This window comes from Triplophysa dalaica, chromosome 23 (genome assembly GCF_015846415.1).
Source record: "Triplophysa dalaica isolate WHDGS20190420 chromosome 23, ASM1584641v1, whole genome shotgun sequence".
NCBI classification, from domain to species: Eukaryota; Metazoa; Chordata; class Actinopteri; order Cypriniformes; family Nemacheilidae; genus Triplophysa; species Triplophysa dalaica.
The window spans coordinates 7,323,362-7,344,264 of record NC_079564.1 but is presented as its reverse complement, the minus strand read 5'-3'; the positions used below and the strand labels follow the sequence as shown (position 1 = coordinate 7,344,264).

Below are 20,903 nucleotides of genomic sequence, written 5' to 3'. Positions count from 1 at the left end.
TAACTTCCCTGTAAACAAGGTCAGATTTTCATATTTGCAACCACATTAAATCAGGTTGGCATAACGGATAAAGATTTTTAAAACGTGATGTCCATGCAAGCCCCTAAACAATAGGCACGTATGAAAATTATAATTCCGAAATCCCTGATAGATAGAATTTTAATTAACATTTATGTATTTCATAGACACCTTGATCCCACGTGACCTACAGAACATTCCATGTATTTTTGTTTAGTTTATTACTTTGTGTGTTCCATTGAAATTCAACCCATGATCCTGGAATTGCTCGCACCATACCCAACTATACTCAAAAGTGTCATTAAACAGCTCTTACAGGAAAAATACAAAAAAATGATTAAAAATATGCCGGCTAATATAGAATACAGTGGAGAGTTTCATATGTGCTGTAGCAACACGATCTTACATGAATTGGCGACTATTTTACAATGTGGCTAATTCGTATGAACTCTTTCACACCAGTGACATTAGGTTTAGGTGTGGGGTTTTGGGAGGGGCTTCATCATTCATTTCTTATAATCGCAAGTTTTGTATGATTCACATCGTACAAATTCATACAAATTGACCACCTTGTAAAACAGTTACGAATTCCCATAAGATCATGATGGTTATACAGTAGGCTGTGTGGAAAATATGGTCATAACTTCAGAGCAGACTCACTGTACTGTATTAGAGAATGGGACTGATGGGCTTTCGCACTCATATTTTGTTTCCCTAAACTGCAGCGGAGACAATGGTCTGTGAACAATAATCTGAACACTCAGAGGCAAAACTAGAAAAGAGAAAGCAATGAGATTAATTTTAAACTCCAGATCGACACAGCCCATTTGGGGAGCACAGAATAACCTTGCGATAGGTCATTGATCTTTGGTGTTGAAAAAAGAAATAACGGCATTGCAAATCCGCAGGTTTTTCTTATACTTTTTGGAATGCGCAAATCAACACCATAACAGCCGCCATCAATCAAACAGGGACGGCAATCTGTTTTGAATGACAACCTTTTTGCGTAATTACATGACAGAGAGCTCTCGAGAAAGGCTTTTCTTTCTTTCGCTGCTTTCGAACACACACGCGCTTACACAAACTCCCTGACGTGCTCATGCGGCACAGACTCCCTCGCTAAAACAGCTGCATGAATGCATGAGGTTTCAAGTCACAGCCCAAATGCCTCTCACATCTGCATGAGCAATATATTCAAAAAACATTTTTTACGGGCCTCATCGAATTCTTAGACGATAGAGCCAATGGGACATAACAATGCAAATCTTCTTGAGCGAAGGTTAAGGCTGAATCGCTTGGAGGCTAACCTAGGAAGCGGTTCTTTGGAAGCGGGTTGGGGATACATGGATTGTGTGCTTTATTACCAGCTATTTGTTATTGTGAAAGTAAAAGCATTAGGAACGACAGTTATTATTGGCACCAACACACATGGGTATTATGAATACAGAATGATTCTGTAGAGATGGGATCTTTTTGATGTCTTTTTAATACAAGTATCTCTGTTTTCCTCCAAGACAGCGATGAAATAAAACATATCAGATCTCTCCAGCCAAAAGAAAGAACTTAATGATCCCACATAACTTCATAAAGTTTAGGAGAAACAATAGACACTGTGCTGAGATTTACCAAAAGGTCAGATAGAAAAGTGTCTCAAACATTGTCATCAAATCCACAGGTAAAGAGATACAGTAATGTGACCCTGGACCATAAAACCAGTCATAAAGGAAATCTGGTAACACTTTCCTTGAAGCATGTATGTATAATGCATTATAAAAGTAGTTTTTATTATACATTATAACACTTAGCAATTCATTGTTACACTAAACATTTTAAATTTTTTAAATTCCTTCTATGTAAAGAAATGTAAAAAAAAAAAAATCCTTTCAAAACAGTGTTATTGTCTTTACTCAATATTTCAGATTTTTGATTACATGAAAGTCTTTTATGCTCTATCTACAAAATGGCTTCAAGCCATCATTACAGGCTGAACAGGTCAGAGCCGCGGTGTCTGATCAGTGACACAGGGAGACCAGAGCAGCAGCCACCATCTGCCGCTCATGCCATCGCCCACTCACCATCACGACACGCTGCTTCTCTCTCTTTCTCTCTCTCTCTCTCTCTCTCTCTCTCTAGGGAAAGGTATAAACTGTCCTACGTTTTCCACCTCACAGGACCCGTTGACCTGAGACTGCAATGTCAATCTGTCTACTGCCGGAGCGGAACTGCATTGGAAATGATCACTCTAGGACAGTGACAGGTCAAGCTCAATGTATATACATCTATAATGCATCAGTGGCTTGAGTGAAGATCAGTCGAGTAAAAGAGGAGGGGAAAGGGCTGCTGTACACCTGTGACTGTCTTCTCCAGCTGGTCCTTACTATTGGTATCATTTAGCTGATGTCATAGCTGGGTCTAAATAGTGTATTAACATGTAACAGCTTTAAAACCAAGTTGTGACCAATCGGCATTCAGATTCAGAACGGAATTTGTTATTAAAGAAAATATACTTGGGATATGGGTTCAAACTAGGGGTCACGATATAATGGTATTGTCAATAACCATAATATTAAAAACCAGGCTTATTGGTATAATAATTCTACACATATCAGAATATTGTAAACCATTAAGTAGGCTACCCATTCAAAGTTTTGCAATTAAAGTCACAACAGTTACAAACTCTCTCTCTGTCTCCATACTTTTGTGTTTTAAGTATGAATATCACCATCACAGTTTTTTTCTCACTACGATAACCGTGTCTTGTAAAATCTGATATTGTGACAGCCCTAGTTCAAACAAGCAACTTAGAAACTGAAACCTTTACCACAATCTCTAACACACCTAACCTTCTCTATCTTAATGAAATCGAATAATAAAAAATAAAGAAATCTTGCAAAATAATAAATCAACAAATATAAAACAAACCTAAACAATTCAAATCCATCATCATAAATCTACACACAACAAACCATAGAATCATATGACACATCTGTCAATTCAACTTTCTTTGTTCCCCGGCTCCTGGACTGAAACACCATGTTTGTATTGCAGGCTTTCGATTTAATTTATTTCAGTCCCGTATTTTGTTGCCGCTGTGGTCGCCAGCTGAGAGGTGTTTGGCAAGAACACTTTTGCTTTCCAGTTGCAACAATGTGCATTACAGGTGGCAGATGGATATGACAAATGAGATTCCTGGCAGGAATGTTTGTTTGTGTGCTTGAGTGTGTGTCTGCAGATAGATGTGAGATGAAGAGTGTGTATGCATGTGTGCTTCTCAACATGTGTGCGTGTGATGAGGAGTGGAAAGCGAGTTGTGTGTGCACAAACATACTCACAAAATAAACTCCACAACCTTCACATATCAAAATGTTTCCAGGGGTTATAGAACTGACATCCATCCTCAGTCTTTTAAACATCTATAATAATATACATTTTCTGCATAAACCAGACTGGTGTTGTCAAGCTCATAAGGCTAAATAGCTGTGGTATTAGCTGTGGTAATAGTAATCTGTGATTACTCTAAAAAAAACATCTCCAGGAAAAACAAGCAATTTCCTCGCAAAAACCAGCATTGCTTTCCTCTCAGCACTTTATATCCAGTTGTTGGTGTGAGGGGATACAGATCTGTCTGGAAGAAGCAGAAAGCAAGCTAGTCATTTGTTCGGTGTGAGATTATGTGCAGTCGATGTCTAAAGCTATTTCACACTTTTGTGACGTGTCCTAAATCATGGCGGGACATAAAAGAGGTGATCCGTCATGTGTGGATCAGGCAGGGCTGCTGGTATCAGATCATCATTACCGACACCTTTTTGTTTCACACAGATTGGAATCATTCGTATTGTGAGTAGTACAAGAGGACATTTTGTTTGTGAATGGAAAAGGTTGAGCTATACTTATGCCAGTTTTATCTCATATATATCTTACGTATCGCTGCTGTCCTTCTGAAACCTTGTCTTTTGCGATTTTTTTTGTAGTTGCCATGAATCATTATTATATGTCTCCCTCTATGTTTGTCATTTGGGTTTTGCAAATATCTAACCAATAAAATGTATTAAAACTGCTTTGACCACACAGAATTTGAGCTTTTAAAAGTTTTCCATTTCCTGAAAAACAGTGAAAGTGCAAGTCCGAGGCCTTATGAGGACAGCGACGATGTCTTACTTTTGTAAACATTGAGGCATCTGACAGATGGTTTTGTCCAAAGTACTCTTTTTTTTGTGTTGCTAACACAATTAACAGTCAATGCTAATTTAAATGCTGACATTTTTTAATGTGTTGAGAAATATCCATAGCTAACATGAGAGTTGTTTTTCCAATATTTCTAAATATACTACAATTTTTTACTTGACAATCTCAGTCTTCAAATGACTTACGCCCTGGTTTGTGCCATTAGAAACTATCACAACTATCACTTTGTCACATCACCCCTCAAGGCTCCAAAATTCCTGTGTATTAAAGTAAGTGATTCTCTCTATAAGACGTTTTTCACTTTATTTTACAGCTCAGCAAAAAGTAGATCTATTACCTTATCAAATACTCTGAATTGTGTTGGGTTAAGGGTTATCGTTTATCATTTCCTCGTTCTGTACCGTCTGGCACCCTTCACAGATAGACAGTATTACTGTCAGAGCGATTAATCATAGATACACAAGTCGGTCGGCTCAAAGAGAGCTAACTCTGTTCTGACATTGCCTTTAGTAAGATGGAGAGATGTGCCATGCATAAATTGAAAGATTTTTTTAAAGCATAAGAATGCATTACAGTTCATCACAGGGTGCTTATGTGCTTAATAACAGATCATTTAAATATTTGTGGGATTTCTTTGGTTAGCCAAAGTATCTTTACAGTTCACTTCCCAACGTTAAAAAAAGTTCAGTCGTTTAGCAATTCCAGTGGGTAAAAAAGTCAGACAGAAAGAGATAGACCCCTGCTAGACAGTTTCTTACAAGTTCATCATCTTCTGGTTGTTAAAATGCCCCGATGTATTGTATTAATCCTGTCTTACAGGTAAATCCCTTTGTTTTTCTCTTTCATCATTCATCTTCTGAGTTAAGTAATAAGACCTTTAAAGCAACACAGAACATTATATTGCATAAGAAAACGGTCTATTGCAACATCTAAACGAGAAAAGAGAAAAACGCAAAATATTTGCAACAGCCTAAAATATCGCTCTTCTAAGACTAAGGCAGGCATAAGACCCGCTGTTCTGTGCTGTAAAAAATCGTAAGTGCACTTTTTCGTTTAAATATTTGAAAGTATATGCACCCGCTGATGTAAAAGCTAAAAACAGAACAGGCTTTCAGATCACACAGTTGTAGAGCATTTTGCATCTCTCAGGAAGTCTGGATCATGATGAGATGCAAGCAGAGTGTGAAGAGTCTCTACAGATGCACAAAAAATGCAACTGTGTCAACCTACATTTTCCAAGAGAGCGGAATAAAATGACAAAAATTCTGTTTTTCATCCCCTCACTGTACGGAAAGAAAATGTTTTGAAAGCGGAGAACGCCGAGTCTTGCTAAAGTGTCTTTGATTCTTCCCAACACTGAAGGGAGAATCAGCACACAATGGCACTGTATGAATATAAATCAAAAGGCGCTGCTTTTTAGGTGCCAGTACTTCGAAAATCATGCACCTCAAACAACCAAGAACTAAATAATACTGACTGAAGTCAATGAATAAAATCAGCCACATTTATTCATCATATTAGCAGCCTTATGCCATCCCGCACTATACTTATTCATATTGGCATCAGGTCGTTAAAATCACTAAACTTAACCACACAAATAAAAGATTATGAATGATGAGCATGATGCAACACACTGTATCGCCACCCAGCTGGACAACGCTCTGACCAGCACAGACAATTTGGTTTCAAGTACATCAAACACTAATATGCTTTTTCCCCAACTTTCAACATAGACAGAAATGAAAAAGGTAAAAGCTGTTTATCTGGAATATAATCCCAATTTGAACCGTAAACTAACCCGGAACCCCTCGTGCCAGAAGGCACAAACAGGGCTGACCATGTTGATAATGAAGCAGCTTGTGTTGTCCTGAACCATCTGGAGCACATGAGGCGAACTGTGGCGTGGCTGCCCAGCGCAATTAACTGCGCCTTCCTCTTGCTTTTCTGCTATCACCGCCATGGGAGACAGACTGCATCCCGGGTAAAGTCCATCCTATTGTCCCGACTAAATTTTAATTTCTGCTCACTGAGTTAACAGCACAGACGCCCGTCACATAACCGTGGGCGGTGAGCTGCGCTCAGGAGCTTTGCTCCCTGTAACTGTTACTTGCTCTGATAGAAAACCAATGATGAGAAAGCATAGACTACTCTAAAAAGGCACAAACAAGCGTTTGGAAAGGAGTAAAACTACCCTGTCCGCTCTGGTCTGAGTGAGTTATAGGTTGACTGTCTGATCTCTGTCACCCGACTAATTTTCCATTAACTTTGATATGAATAACCGAGCGTGACCATTTAAGACATTCCCCTCGTGCACCAAAGCGGTCTGAGAAATGACATACGATGGTGTCAGTGAAACATATGACAACATTATTGAATTTAATGACGCATTAATATTTGCAAATGGTAATGTGTATTTCATGAGGTAAATAATTGGATGAAGATGTTAGTTTGTTGCCTGTTCATTAACTCACAGTAAGACACACAGATCTCAATTGAAAACCACAGAACCCTCCAGGCTTCCAACAAGCTCATATCAGGCAGGAATTGAATCTATTTCTATTATATCTGATGAACAGAAGCGTGCTGATGAGACTTCAAACATGTCCTCGATCGTCACATCAATGCAGCTCGTATCAAGTTAACCGGAGTAAGTGCGGCGATACCTTGCATGGTTTAACATCACACCGAATACACCCGTGGACTTTAGTCAGGGGGGACGGCATATTAAATTTGACAGGAATGTAGGTCTGGATAGCAGATCAGTCGTGTTTCACTGCGTGAATATGAGGAATTTCCGCTGGCAAAACATTGAAAATATGTGTTGGCAAAATATTCCAAGTGGCAAAAATGTGACCACTTTAAAGAATGGTCCACCCAAAAAGTGAAAAATCTGCCATCGTTTACTCACCGTCATGTCAGTTCAAACATGTATGACTCAATCTCCTGCAGAACATGAAAGAAATTTTGAAGAATGATAGTTGGTATTAAATGCTAAACTTAAATCACATGTCACCAGTCTGAGTGCAGCTATGACACGTCAGAGGGGATCTGGCCCTCCCGGTTGAGCCTGGTTTCTCCCGAGGTTTGTTTTCTCCATTAATCAATCATTGGAGTTTGGGTTCCTCGCCACAGCAGGGCAGTGTTGGCCTGCTCACCGGGAGACTGCATTCATTCATTTATTTATTTAATTAGAAATTAGATATTATTTATTACAATGATCTTACTCGTTGTATAAATACAATGCACTGTGCTGTGTTTTAACTTTTCTGTTTTTCCTGTTTGCCCCTGTAAAGCTGCTTTGAAACAATACACATTGTGAAAAGCGCTATATAAATAAACTTGAATTGAATTGAAGTTACCGAAAAACAGTACCGTTCGGTTACGGACATTTTTCAAAATATCTTCTTTCGTGTTCTATGGGAGAAAGAAAGTCGTACTTATTTGAAATGACATGAGGGTAAGTAAATGACAGAATATCCAAATTATCTATGTTATACCATAATATATAAGCAATATTATGCTATTAAGTGTTACTTTATAGCTCTATTCTCAGCCATTCGTTAAAAGTAGTCCTCGTTGTCTTTACTGCTTAGAAATTTTAGAAGACACACATCTGCAGACACAGTTTAATAAACATTAATGGCAACTCAAAATCTCCTGAGTTATGTAATAGTGACCTTTGAACTATAACATTTCGTTCTGGGAAAACTTCGGAAACACGGGTAGTGAAAATTAGATGTGACCTAAGGCAAATTAAAAATGGGATCTACGCTGGGAAAGGTCCAGCGCTGCTTTACTTATTCATGTCATTCAAAAGAAAATGGAATTCATTAGTTTTGGGCCCTAAAATTCAGCCACACATGATAGAGCATAACATCAGAGACTCTCTTTCACAGGAACGGTGCATTTGTCACACCCCTGAGGATCTCTTGCCTAATTAAACTTCAGCTACTGTCATCATGTCCCATGTGGGAAAGGGCACTTTAGAAATGCTAAACGTATTTACATGGTACCTAAGCAAAGGTGCATCCAATAGGACGTGTACGGTTGACTCCTCTCTAAATAGGATCGCTCAACGACAAAACAAACAGCTCGGATCTAACATTTGCTGAAGATTGCACCTGAACAATGCGACCTGAAGGGTAATACACTGGACTGTTATGGGAAATTAAGTTTAATCAGATTTTTTCTGTCATTGCAAATGTAAATATCGGATTATCAGTGTCATGTTAATGCTGAAAGGGAAGGTTCACAGATTCAGATTTACAAATCCGTACTTCCTATGAACTGCAAAGATCAAGACAAGTCAAGGCTTCATCGTTCAAAAGTTGTCCAAATAAACTTTGAAAGTAATTTTATCAATATGTATAATCCTTCCTATCATTATTGTTATGGTTGTGGTGTGGACTCCGACAATTTCTTAAAGGAACAATACTGGGCTTAAGGAGGATCTATATGTCCACATAAAAAATCACGCTCAAAACTGCTCCGTCACACAGCTAATATTAGAACAAAAACAACAACATATCTTCCACAAGATTCTTACAAACAGAATTACCAACGTTATTTACATACTTATCCGAATCAAAGCAACCTCCTCGGGGGATCTTTCTCTCTAACGACTCTCTACTGGAAAGTATCTCCATAGATGTCTATGTGTATCTCTGCTAAAAGCCTTAGTACCGCGGGTCCTAACGCGCCTCTGCTGGAAAGACTTTATAATATTACCGCAGGTCCTCAGGCTTTTATCCTTCATTTTATTCTTAAAATCCACAGACCATTTATTTTAAGTAACAAATAAGACATCACTCTTTCTACAGTCTTTCTAATGCCCGCATAATATCTTCCATGCGTCATCATGAGAAAGATATCTTTTTGTAATATGGTGGCCACCGTCGGGTTTGGACAGTGCGATTCACTACAAATCTATAATACTATGCTAGTGGCTGCTGTAAATCAAAAACTGAACCTTTAAAGGGAAAAATGAAAAATGACTCACCCGCTTGTCATTTCAAACCAGAGCACAAAAGAAGATTTTTTGAAGAATGCAATACAACAGAAGTGAATGAGTACCTCCGTTGTTCGTAACATTCTTCAAAATATCTTCTTTTGTGTTCTGCAGTAGAAAGAAAGTCATACAGGTTTTAAATGACAAGAGGGTGAGTAAATGATGACAGATTTTCCATTTTGGGTAAACTGTACCTTAAAATAAAAAAAGAATATTAAAACTTAATCTGTATTATCGCTAATGGCCCAATAGGCCAATCTTAAATGTTTAATGTCACTGCATTGTACAAATAAACCTTATCAAAGCACCTACAAAAGGTTTTAGGTTTTTTCCTCAGATTTTCTCCTCTGCTACAGTGGGTAATTTCACAAAACTATTCAGGACCATTTAGGAAAAAAAACATTCATAGCATTCCACTTTTAACCGTGGCTCGCACTGTAATTACACCCATAGCTAGAACATTACCGACCAAAAAAAACCATTTTAGTTCACCGCAGTTCATTTTCACGTCTGTTCTCACTTTAACAGAGTTCCTGCATCAACCTCTTACTTTGCATCTCATTATGCATTTATGCCGTATCTGTCTCAATATGAATAGTCTGGTGGTCAAAGGCCAAACGGTTGGGTTCATGTCGAGTAAACCGAACGACGACAAGTTCAGTTGAGAGTGTCACGACAACGAATCGTCTGGGGAACTCTGATAATTTCAGGGGCACAAAAGACCATCTGCATTTTATTGTGGGTATATTTCTCTTTAAACTGTGCACCATGGACATGCTCTGATGACTCCGATATAACATTATAGCAACAACTCTCTATACACTCTATACAAAGACCAGCACACACATAAAAACACACATCTTTTCTCTTAATACGCAGACAAGCACACAAATCTAAGGTTAACAACAAAACAAGAGGAATTCACTAATAGCAGAAGCCATTCATTCTGATGGCAGCGCAAAAGCAGCTATTACGTAGTGCAGTGTTTAACTTCAACTGTAAGCAATATTATAGTTTTAAAGAACAGATTAATACTTGTCTTAGTTACTAGAAGCTTCCTAGTTCAGTGGCTTGAAGACAAAGGAACACTTAAGGGCTCGGCATAGCCCAGGCGAATTGTGCTTTCGTTCTGCGTTTTGGGGTGAAACAAAGCCCGTGCTAGCTTAGTTTTGTTTTAGAGTAGTCAATAAAGTCTTGTTTGTATTTAAAGAGAATTATCTTGTCATGTTTACTGTTTAATGTCTTAAAATGTCGATTTTGCTATCTTGCTTAAATACGTGTTTACTCCATATGTCTGATTTTAATATCCGCTGAAGAGTTGATAGTTACGGCCTGTTTAAATGAGCCCTGGAGGATTCGTTGTTCGGTCGCAAAGAGTCGATTCTTTTTCCCTTACACAAGTAACAGGAATCTTAAAGGCATTTTGATGCATCAAAACTTTAGAACTTCAAACTTCTTGCTTATTTTTGAGATGTGACAACAGTTAATTGAGCTGTTAATTTATTTCTGTCTGTGCTTTCTGTGAGAAAGTGCAAAACACTTTACACTTGGGGTTTGGTGGAGATTTGTAGAACGGAAGATTGCAAGTGTGATTTGACTTTGAAAAAGACAGAAATAGATGAGCGCAGAATCAACCCCCCCCCCCATTCTGCTCAACACACCCCGTAGAGTATCTTGTTAATCATACGGAGCGCTGCCCTTTGCGGTTTCCAACATTACATTCGGCTGTAAAATCTTTATGTCCTGCGAGATCTACAACCGGAATAAAAAGAGCAAATCACTTCCAAGAATATAAATATACAAAATTCGGTAGTTAAGCATATCCCCTTGTACACAACACATTGCATTAATACAAAGTTTCAAAACCAAGAAACATGAAAATACTTTTTTAATCAATTTGATTTAAATCACTTACAGGAACAGTTCTTCAAAAAAAGACAATTATGTCATCATTTAAACACACACACAAACACATGTCATTCATTCATTAATTTCAAACCCCCTGTTATTGTTGATGTGAAACCCGCTTTGAAAAAATCATTTTGATGCTTACCGTTCACTGTCATTAAAAACTGTTTTAAAATTCTCCCTTTGTGGTCAACAAACAAAACAAGAGCATACAAGTTTGAAAATAAATTTAAGTTAATACAGACAAATTGTGCAGTTTCGGACGAATTAGTACTTGAAATGATTTCTTTATTTGCATTAAAGTGTACACTTAAGCATTCTTACCTTTATTACATTTCAACACAGCAGCCAAGACCAGATCAGGATAAACAAATATATCATCCGAAGATGCCAAATGGGGCCTAATTTCATCTCTAAATGGGAGCTGTTTATGTTCCCATTGGACTTTGTGCTGCCTGTTAGAAAAATGTGTTTACACTAATGCTATGGCCAGGTACAACCCATTTGTTTAAATAAATAACAAACAGGACTATGAGGTTGCAACAGTTAGGGTACAATAAAATACAAAAAAAAAATTTGATCGAAAATCTGTTGCTCTTTATTCCATCAGTTGACATAAAATGATCGTGATAAATGTTTTTCTTTTTGAAGACTGAATCCAGTATTGGCTCACATCGTTCATATGTCGACGTAGACATTCACATTAACACACACAGACCACCATGATAGTTCCCGGCTCAATGTCTGTCCTGCTCACACAATCAGACACAGTTTCCCGATGACAATGTACTGTCTCTTTATATTGACCAGCCAAAAATGAAAACACTTTTCTCAATTCATCACCATCATACACAATTTCCTTTGTATGACAGCAGAGGTCTTATCATAATGGAAAGTGGTTCATTTAGCTGTAAGGAGGACAATTTAAATACAAATGGACCCCTGGTGCCTGCGAAGGAGACGCGGAGTAAACAAAACGTCACTGTTGATTGTGGCGTAATGGAAAGAGATGACAAATGGACATGTACAGCAGGAATCTCTCAACTCCGTCCACTGCGCACATCTAATGGAGGTCAAAAGGCGCGAGGACGCTGGGGAATGGCAGAGCAATAAGAGACACAAGAGACTGGAATATAACAACCCGATGGCTCACCCATGTGAGGGCTGAAGGCATCAAGGAATTAAGACAATTATAGCTTAACTTCCCAATTACCGAACTTAATGCACCCTGGTTGCAATTCAGATTTAACGCTTCATTTGGTCGCAGAATGCCAGCCCTCCTCGTAATTTGATGAAACCTGACAGTCAATTTAGATAGAATATTTTGGGAAAACGTTTTTTTTGGTTTGCCGTCTCTTCGTATGTGACTGGATTCGACATGGACTTTATCTGTAAGCTGTTTTTTTATAAATCTTCTAAAAACAGATGTTTAAAGCGATAGATTGCTAAAAAAATAAGCTTCTTCTTACTTATTCATTCTCATGTTTTTCCATCCCATTACAATCAGTGTCGGGAAACATTATAATGGGTAACAAATTACAATACTTTAACTTCCATGGAGAATATTGTTTTAAGCAAATATTGATAGATTTGAATCATTAACATAAGAGAGGATCAGATTGATGTTCATGCATTTGTATTTTTGTGTTTTCAGAGCTGCAACCCATAACATATTTTTTCTAGTAAAAAATAAACAAAAACACAGTTTTTTTAAGTATCTTTACCTTACTTCAATTCGCAAAGGTAATTTATGTTTTATAGTTCTTTACGTTTTATAGTTCTAACTGGGGTTGCAATTTAGAGGCAAAAGATTGCCGCTTTTGGTCAACGTGGTGTTTTATTTACTCATCAATTTTGACTCGCATTTGCCAAATATTAATTATTGACCATGACCACCACTGACAAACAGGTTAATAGCCAAGATGTTATGAACTAATGCTTTTCTACTGAGCATATGCTCCGTCAATCTGGAGCAAATGTTGCGATTGACCAAACTCTTTTTTCTTCAATTGGCAGAGTAGCATGCTGTGATCACAAAGCTTGAACAACCAATGAAGAGTCAGACGATCTGGACATTGAACATATTTATATTTAAACAGTTGAATCATTGAAAACTCACAATAGTGCTATCACGCATTCATACACATGGGGGGCACACAAACACTTCAGGGGACAGCGTCCATTCTTCTAGCTACTGTAACGCTCCTGCTTGACAACACAGCACATAACTATGATATCTGCTCTGATTGTCCTTCACCGAGGATTAATGAAGAACAAAGGACAGAACTGTAGAGAGTCAAGCTAATGGCCCAGCGCATATCACCAGCTACCATTCACTATCATCAGCTCATGCGTATGATTCATGTATAATTAACACACTTAAAGGAAAGTAAAAATCTTAAACATTTCTGCTAGATTAATCAATTTCAATTCTGACATGTATAAGTATTTATACGATATAGGAATTTAAATGAGTAGGTACTAAGAATATGAATATGTGTAGTCCACAAAACTATAGATTACAAAAAATATTGTCAAAATTACAAAATACACTGTTCTTTTTGACATTATTTTCAGACAAAACATGTGAAACAAATTGTGATGCTCAAATTGAAATGTTAATGCAGTGATTCCCGCTCTCCTCACTGGACATGTAGAGACTCGCACTTGTTCCGGAGTAATTTCCTTTGGAAAAGTAATAGCACATGGATATGGAAAGTTATGACAGAATTGTCCTTTTCAGTTTCTACTATTTCTTCAATTTCATCTTTATCCAATAAAACTTGCAAGTCTCTGCATGTCTAATGCGGCCTTGTGGAAAATCAATGCATTCAACATATTTCCTCCACACACAGAAAGAGAGAGGGATTCAGCACATGCCTAATTAAACACAAGCAATAACCTACTGTATATGAACTATGGAAAGCAAGCAAAGAGAGACGGAGCATAGTTAAAAGGTAAGTGAGTGAGAGACCTAAAGGCAAGATTCCACAATAAGAACAGAGATCTTTTCCAAAGTCAGATTAGCATTAAGAACATGCTTGGCGGCCCTCAACATGCAGCATGCTCATTAATAGATTAACATCAGCACCCAGCGTCACAGTCATGCTGCAAATTATTATTGGTAACTCTAATCAGAAATTGGGTCCCTGGAGTGCCAGTGGATAGTGGCAAAGACTGGCAGAGCACTGAAGCGCAAACAAGAGAGAAGGTGAATGACCAAGATCTGCGGGTTTAGATAAAGGGGGAGATTAAAAAGTAATCTTGTTAATGTATAATAAGAGATATATTTTTCAGATATGTATTTGGACGGTTTTATACCTAAAAAGATTCACATGAGATCAAATTGAATGCTACTTTATAACCTCCTGGCAGTTCTTTTCTACATCGTTGGTTCCAAAAATCATCTTTGGATTTTTTAATTTGATTGTTAAATTTGCTGCATATACTAGATGTTTTCAGAGCAACAGTATAAACAAACGTTCCTGCACATGCATGCTTTTGTGCCCCAAATTTAACTTCCTGTACATATCCGCAAAGAATGCCGGATAATCCCTGTAGATTATTTCTGAAAGCAAGTTACATTAGCTAGCTAGTTCAAAGTATGTTTAGCCAGTATTATTTTGGGTTACCAACAGTGGAAGAACCGTTACTTAGCTAAACTTAAATGCGACAAAGACATTACATTTAATGCATTGGGTAATGTTGCTGTGTTTGAAAGTAAGTAGTCTGCCAAATTGTAAATCCGAAGGTGAATGAATACCAAAGTTATTGGCTGGAAAAAAGGGAGTCGACTCGGAATCACGCAAACCAGTCGTCCCCAGTCTGATTCGCGAACCGCCAGCGATTTACTTCATTACATATAGTCCCCGCCTACGTTTGCTAGGACTGCCCACGAAAACTTCACTCTTCTCTCCCAAACACTGTATCTCGTGAAGCTCATTCGCGGTATACCAACCACAGCAGACTAGACCATCTAACCAATCACATCAGACTATGCTAGCGGAAATGAGGGGATTAGACGGATGAATCACGAAACGAATCATTTGAGAGTCAGTAAAGAAGTAAGGTAAGAAAAACTGCCAATTATTATGAAATAATAGTGTTTTTACACCTATGTACATTAACTTGGTTGGACACTCCATAAACTAAAGTAGGACCTTAAAAATCCTTAGTTATGTACTCTTTAATAAAATGTCCGTACAATACAATTCATCAAACTGTTTATTTAATACAATTATTATACAATTCAATATGAATATAAATTGGTAAAAAAATTGTCATAATATCAGCCACTAGCCAGACTTATAAACAAACACAGACCGGAAGATATCCGCGGGCCAGGCACATGCGTCCAATCAAGCCATAGTTTATACTAAACTAAAAAAAATGAAGCCAATCAATTTACGAAGATAATAATTTGTAAATGTAGTTATACTTTGTCTCAGTGAATTGTTATTCAACCAAATTCTTTCTACAACACACAATAGCCTTCATCTACCACCAAGTACTTATCAAGTCCAGCTGTTAGCCCACACATATGCAACAAGTGGGCAAACACAGTAATTCTCTTGAAACCGTGCTATCATAAAATAAAGAGTGTTCTGGAAGTATTATTGCACTTCGAGAGTTGGGCAAAGAGCCAACAAGAGTGGGATCTAAGCCCAGAGCGGGGAAAGTGGGAGTGTGTCAGTGACTGGGGGGCTATTTAGGTTGATATCCTTTTCACAATCAGTTTACCCTGTTACCAAGACACTTGACCTTCATTTGTTCTGGTGGGAACTAGCGCTATGGCTGGATAATTTTTTTATTTATTTGACATTTCAGTCTTAGTTAACCCTCTAACACCCACAAGGAAATAGCATCCAAGTCCAACGCCAGCACTTGTATATACACTAACACACACACACACATGGCCATCTCTCAATACCTGGTGTGTTGAGCAGTCGTGACATTCGGCATGCGTAGGCTATGTGCTGTTCGCAGTGTTCAGCACTGTTGGTTATAGCTGTGACCTGCTCCATAGAGGCGCTGTAGTTGAGCTGAAGTACAGTCCTTCTCTCCCGACTGGAGCCTGTTACTGCCGTCTGTGCCGGCAGGTTATTCACCACAGTCGTCCACACCTTGTCTTCTAAAACACATGGATACCATAATGGTTATTAAATAGGTGAACTGGAAGTTAGAAAAGCCTCTTTGTGTGTTCCAGAGATACGGTGTACGTATGGATCCGTATATTCCAAGATTTTATTCATTTCAATCTCATATGACGCTTATGAAAGATTCTCTCCGTGAAATCCCCCACATCCTTTAACTGTAATCTTTCCTTCCAGCCTAAAAAAATTACAAAATGTACCCATCAAATAAAAAAATATTTTTTCTGCAATGACTAAGTCGCTGTTCTGATGATAACATTTTTATGTCCCTACATGTTTTTTGGATTAGAAGAACTTTTAGCAGTGCCGCCCTAAATAGAGAAATGCTCGGTTGTCTTGGAAACAAATGGCTTGAGATGTCTTAGTGATTGATTCTGCGGATACCATGGTGTGTTTTGGGAATAAAAAGATGTCTCAAGCATGTAATCCACGGCTTGTTTTATTAAACAGGTGTAAGGGACTGTTCTCTAAAAGCACTTTGATAGTGCTGGGGTACACCACGAAAAAACACTCTTTACCCGTCATGTTGCAGATGACTTTGAAGGGGCCTAAAGGTCCACTTCCATCTGGGTCAATCCAGTAGGCGTCTGATGATCTGCCCAAGTGCTTGTAGGCCTCACAGGACTGCTCATAAACCGCTGCAGGGAAAATGAAAAGTTACGTCAAACAACTTTTAAACAGACCAGCTGAAGAAGGTTCTGGCGAATTCATTTTTGCAATCGCTTCAATTAAAACCCTTCATTTCGAAAATGAGATCAAATTCTGTTTCTATGTAAATTCTCACACAAATTGGGGGATGCAGGCTAGCAGTGCAGAACTAATTAAGTGAACTAGGAAATTAAATTACCAATTCTGTATGCACTATGTTTGCTTACTGAGATTACAATCTGACAGTTTCACCATGGTGTTCTAGCAAGACATTTGAACTGATCTTCCAAAAGTTGGTCCCAAATTACAATATTTTCACTTTGGATGAAAATCATAAGCTTTAAATGCTGAGTCTTGAAATTTACAAATCCAATAGTTTAAGTGCACACAATTGTACTGTTTGTATGCCTTAATATTGATCAGTATTACCTTTATTTTGTGTACGGCAAGATTTGTTCATCTTTATCGACGTATGTGCAACCGGTCCCACTGTGTATCTTTCTACTCTCTTGTTTATTTGATCTCACTTCAGGGGTCACGTAAAGTTCCTCTTTGCACTGGTACTGAACCATCAGTGAACCATCGCAGCTTTCAGAAGCAATTCCAAAAGGACTTCACAGAGAATACAGTAGCCCTTTTTCTATGAATCAATATGTTTAAAGAAACACAACACAGGAAATAGAAACCTGTGGAGATTTAAATAAGTTATACTGACTTCAGGGAAATGATGGTCGGATAAAAAGATACTGTAAACTCTTTATTACAATATAAATGCGCTATTGACTTTCTATTGGTGGACAGGATTTTTTCAAACGCACACCATGTTTTCAGTCATAATATAAAAAATGCATTGAAAACCAATTGTCTCAATTTAAAAATGATATAAATATATATATGAATATGAATTATTCATGACTTTCCACTCATGTTTAACAAAGCTGTTAAATAAATGATGTTGATTTAAAGTGTAAAGAGCAAACATGTTGAAATAGAGCTATCAACAATCTTATTATTCCTGATCCGTGTGATGTCAAAATATCATAACTAGACATCTCATACAATTCAATCAATTCAAGAAGCCCTTCACATCACCTTCACATGTTAAGCACATACTTAAATGCAAACCCATGAAATTTCTCAAATAGTTTTTTAGATGTAAGCTAACAGAACTGTCACACGTTCCATGCATAATCCATAATTTCAAAGAAAATCCTTTTGTTCTTCTCTTTTGTTTCTATGGCAGTGCATGTTTGTTGCATGTTGTTTGAATCTTAGTGGGAACTTTTTATACTGAGCTAGTGATATTTCTACATCACATCCCTAAGGTCAACCCTTACAGTGAATGTTTGACATATTTATAGAATTTATATAAAACATAGTTTTAAAGATGGAGGGGTCATTGACTGGACCCCAGAATGCAGCTGACACACATTTCACACACAAACACACATTTCTCTGTTAATAATCAAAAATATACAGACATACAGTACATGCAAATACACATACTTACATGTATGACAGGTGGCTCCTGCATACCCTGTCCCATTACACATGCACGTAAACCCATCCCAGGTCTGACTGCATCGGCCTCCATGTTCACAATGGTTTGGCATACATCTGAAAAAATATATAATAATGTATGTTCATCACACATACAGGCAATTCATCTTAAATAGAATATCAATGTTAACAAATTTGCTTCAGTGCTGTTTATCCACATTTACTCTAAGGGAAAGCATTCCTTTATTTAACTTTGTTAATACACCTTGGATATGTTAAATACATTACTGAGCGTTAGCTCAGAATAGTTAGAATGTGTTGGGTATTATGATAATGATGATGTCATCATTTTACTTCATACATACTGTACAACTCGATATATGTCATTCAATCATAACAAACTGTTAAAAATGATGATGACAATGGCTAGTTTTTGTATTTATATAAGGTAATCAGGAAACTTTACACATTAAATACTAATTCCTGTTTAACCAGCTAATCTATTTTCCTGGACTATGGGAACACGTTGACATTTTCAATTAAACAAAGAGCCGATAACTTCAGCCTCAGGAAAAAATTGTTTACTATTCCCACCAAGCCAAACACACATTTTCAAGATTATCAAATTGCACAGATTTGCCAACATCTTTTCTCTTAGTCCAACTGAAATCCTAATTAAAACGCCAAAGTTTAAACAATTAATGGCTTCACTGACTTTCTCCTCGATTTAATTAAGAAACAGTCTTCATCGAAGGTGTTTTCAACTGGTCAAGGATAAAAACGACAATCTGGTGAAGCGATGCTTGTTCGCTGCCGAGATTGTGTTGAATTTAAGCTGTCCATTTCCAGAGTTTCCTACACGGTCCTGCCAACTGCGTGTCAAATCCATTAACACGGCAAAACGTGGTATAAAATGAAATTAGGGAACAATCCCCTTGGAGCTAATACTCATTAGGCCTGGGCCTCATAGGAGGAGCTTTGACAAAGCCTCTAACAATGACCCTTAAGTCTTACAAGTTTTGCTGCAGTGCTATTGAGGGACTTTTTTGGGGTAGTGCTGTCAAACCGTAGTTTTCCAGAATGTGAAATGCCTAGATTAATTGGGTTACCTCATTGGCCATCTGTGCCGGAGGAGAGAGGTGCGGTGACAAAGTTTATAATGTTCATTAATCAAACTCCAACAACAGAACGGTCCCTGGAAATCTATGTGGGCACTGATAACACAATTCAATAATAAAACTTCAGTCAGAGTCAACAGCAGCATGCCACTGTGAGATAAGACATGCGCTATATTACCAATAGTTACCAATAGTTTTTGGAAGCATGGACATCACATTCATTTTCGCTTTTAGAATGTTCAAAACCTAAAAATCCACATTCATTCAAAACTGACCCTATTTACTCTGTAAGCACGCATTTGTGGCGAACAATTCTGTCAAAGTCACAAATTAAATTGTATTTTCTTAAAATGTTCTTAAATTAAATTCTAAAAATGCAGTTTAGCTCTGGAATGGCTTATTCTCTTAAAGGAATAGTCATTCGAAACCTGTTTGACTTTCTTTCATCTGCAAAACACAAGAAGATATTTTGAAGAATGTTGATAGCCAAACAAACTGATAGCCAAACAACACTGGCTTCCTTTGACTTCCATTGTATGCACACAAAACAACTTTATAGAATATTTTTTTGCGTTCTAAAGAAAAAAAGTAATACAGGTGAACTACAGGTGAATTTCTAGGTGAACTATCGCTTCAACCCCACCCTCAAAGTGTGAGGTTCTTTACTGAATAAAATTCCCATATTTCTAGATTTCATCAATTTGCAATGGAGAAAAAAACAAGCGACAACTTTCTTATTCAATATTCGGTTTCATTTACATTTCATTTACATATCCAAAGCGACTTACAAATGAGGTAAATAATGGAAACAACTAGAACAACATAAGGACAACAAAAAGCACAAGTGCAATAAAACTGGTCTCACAAAGCCTACCACAGTATACAGAGCTACGTTTTTTCTATATATAGAAAGAGTAGAAACGAGATTGAAGTCAGAACTGATCGGTCAGGTACTGACGGAAGAAATATGTTTTCAGCCGATTCTTAAAGATGTCCACAGAATCTGCTGATCTTGTAGCAGCGTGCAGATCATTCCACAGATGAGTAACCGATCCTGAGAAGGTATGTTGTTACTTTGCAGAGCGTAGGGATATGACGGGTACATAAATAGCGAATGAAGATAACGGGGGGGGCAAACCACTGATGGTCTTGCAGGCCAGGAGCAGAGTCTTGAATATGATGCGAGCGACTATAGACTAGCAACTAGAGAGGAGTGTGCTGTCTTTGGTTCATTGAAGACCACTCTTGCCTCTGCATTCTGGATCTTATAGGTTTTGTTGTGCAAGCAGGAAGCCCAGACAGTAGCGCATTGCAATAGTCCAGTGTGGACAGAAAGAGAGCCTGGACTAGCAGTTTCACTAGGAA

General features: G+C 37.7%; 1 protein-coding gene across 1 annotated transcript in view; it reads right to left on the bottom strand.

The window, feature by feature from the left end:
- Positions 1 to 20,903, bottom strand: part of LOC130413555 (contactin-associated protein-like 2) — a 252,047-nt gene that overhangs the window by 77,078 nt on the left and 154,066 nt on the right. The window contains exons 11-13 of the mRNA XM_056738847.1: positions 18,431 to 18,537; positions 16,791 to 16,910; positions 16,050 to 16,250 (exon numbers count right to left, since the gene is read on the bottom strand). Coding sequence (XP_056594825.1) covers positions 16,050 to 16,250; positions 16,791 to 16,910; positions 18,431 to 18,537 — 428 coding nt within the window. The remainder of the gene's footprint in view (positions 1 to 16,049; positions 16,251 to 16,790; positions 16,911 to 18,430; positions 18,538 to 20,903) is intronic.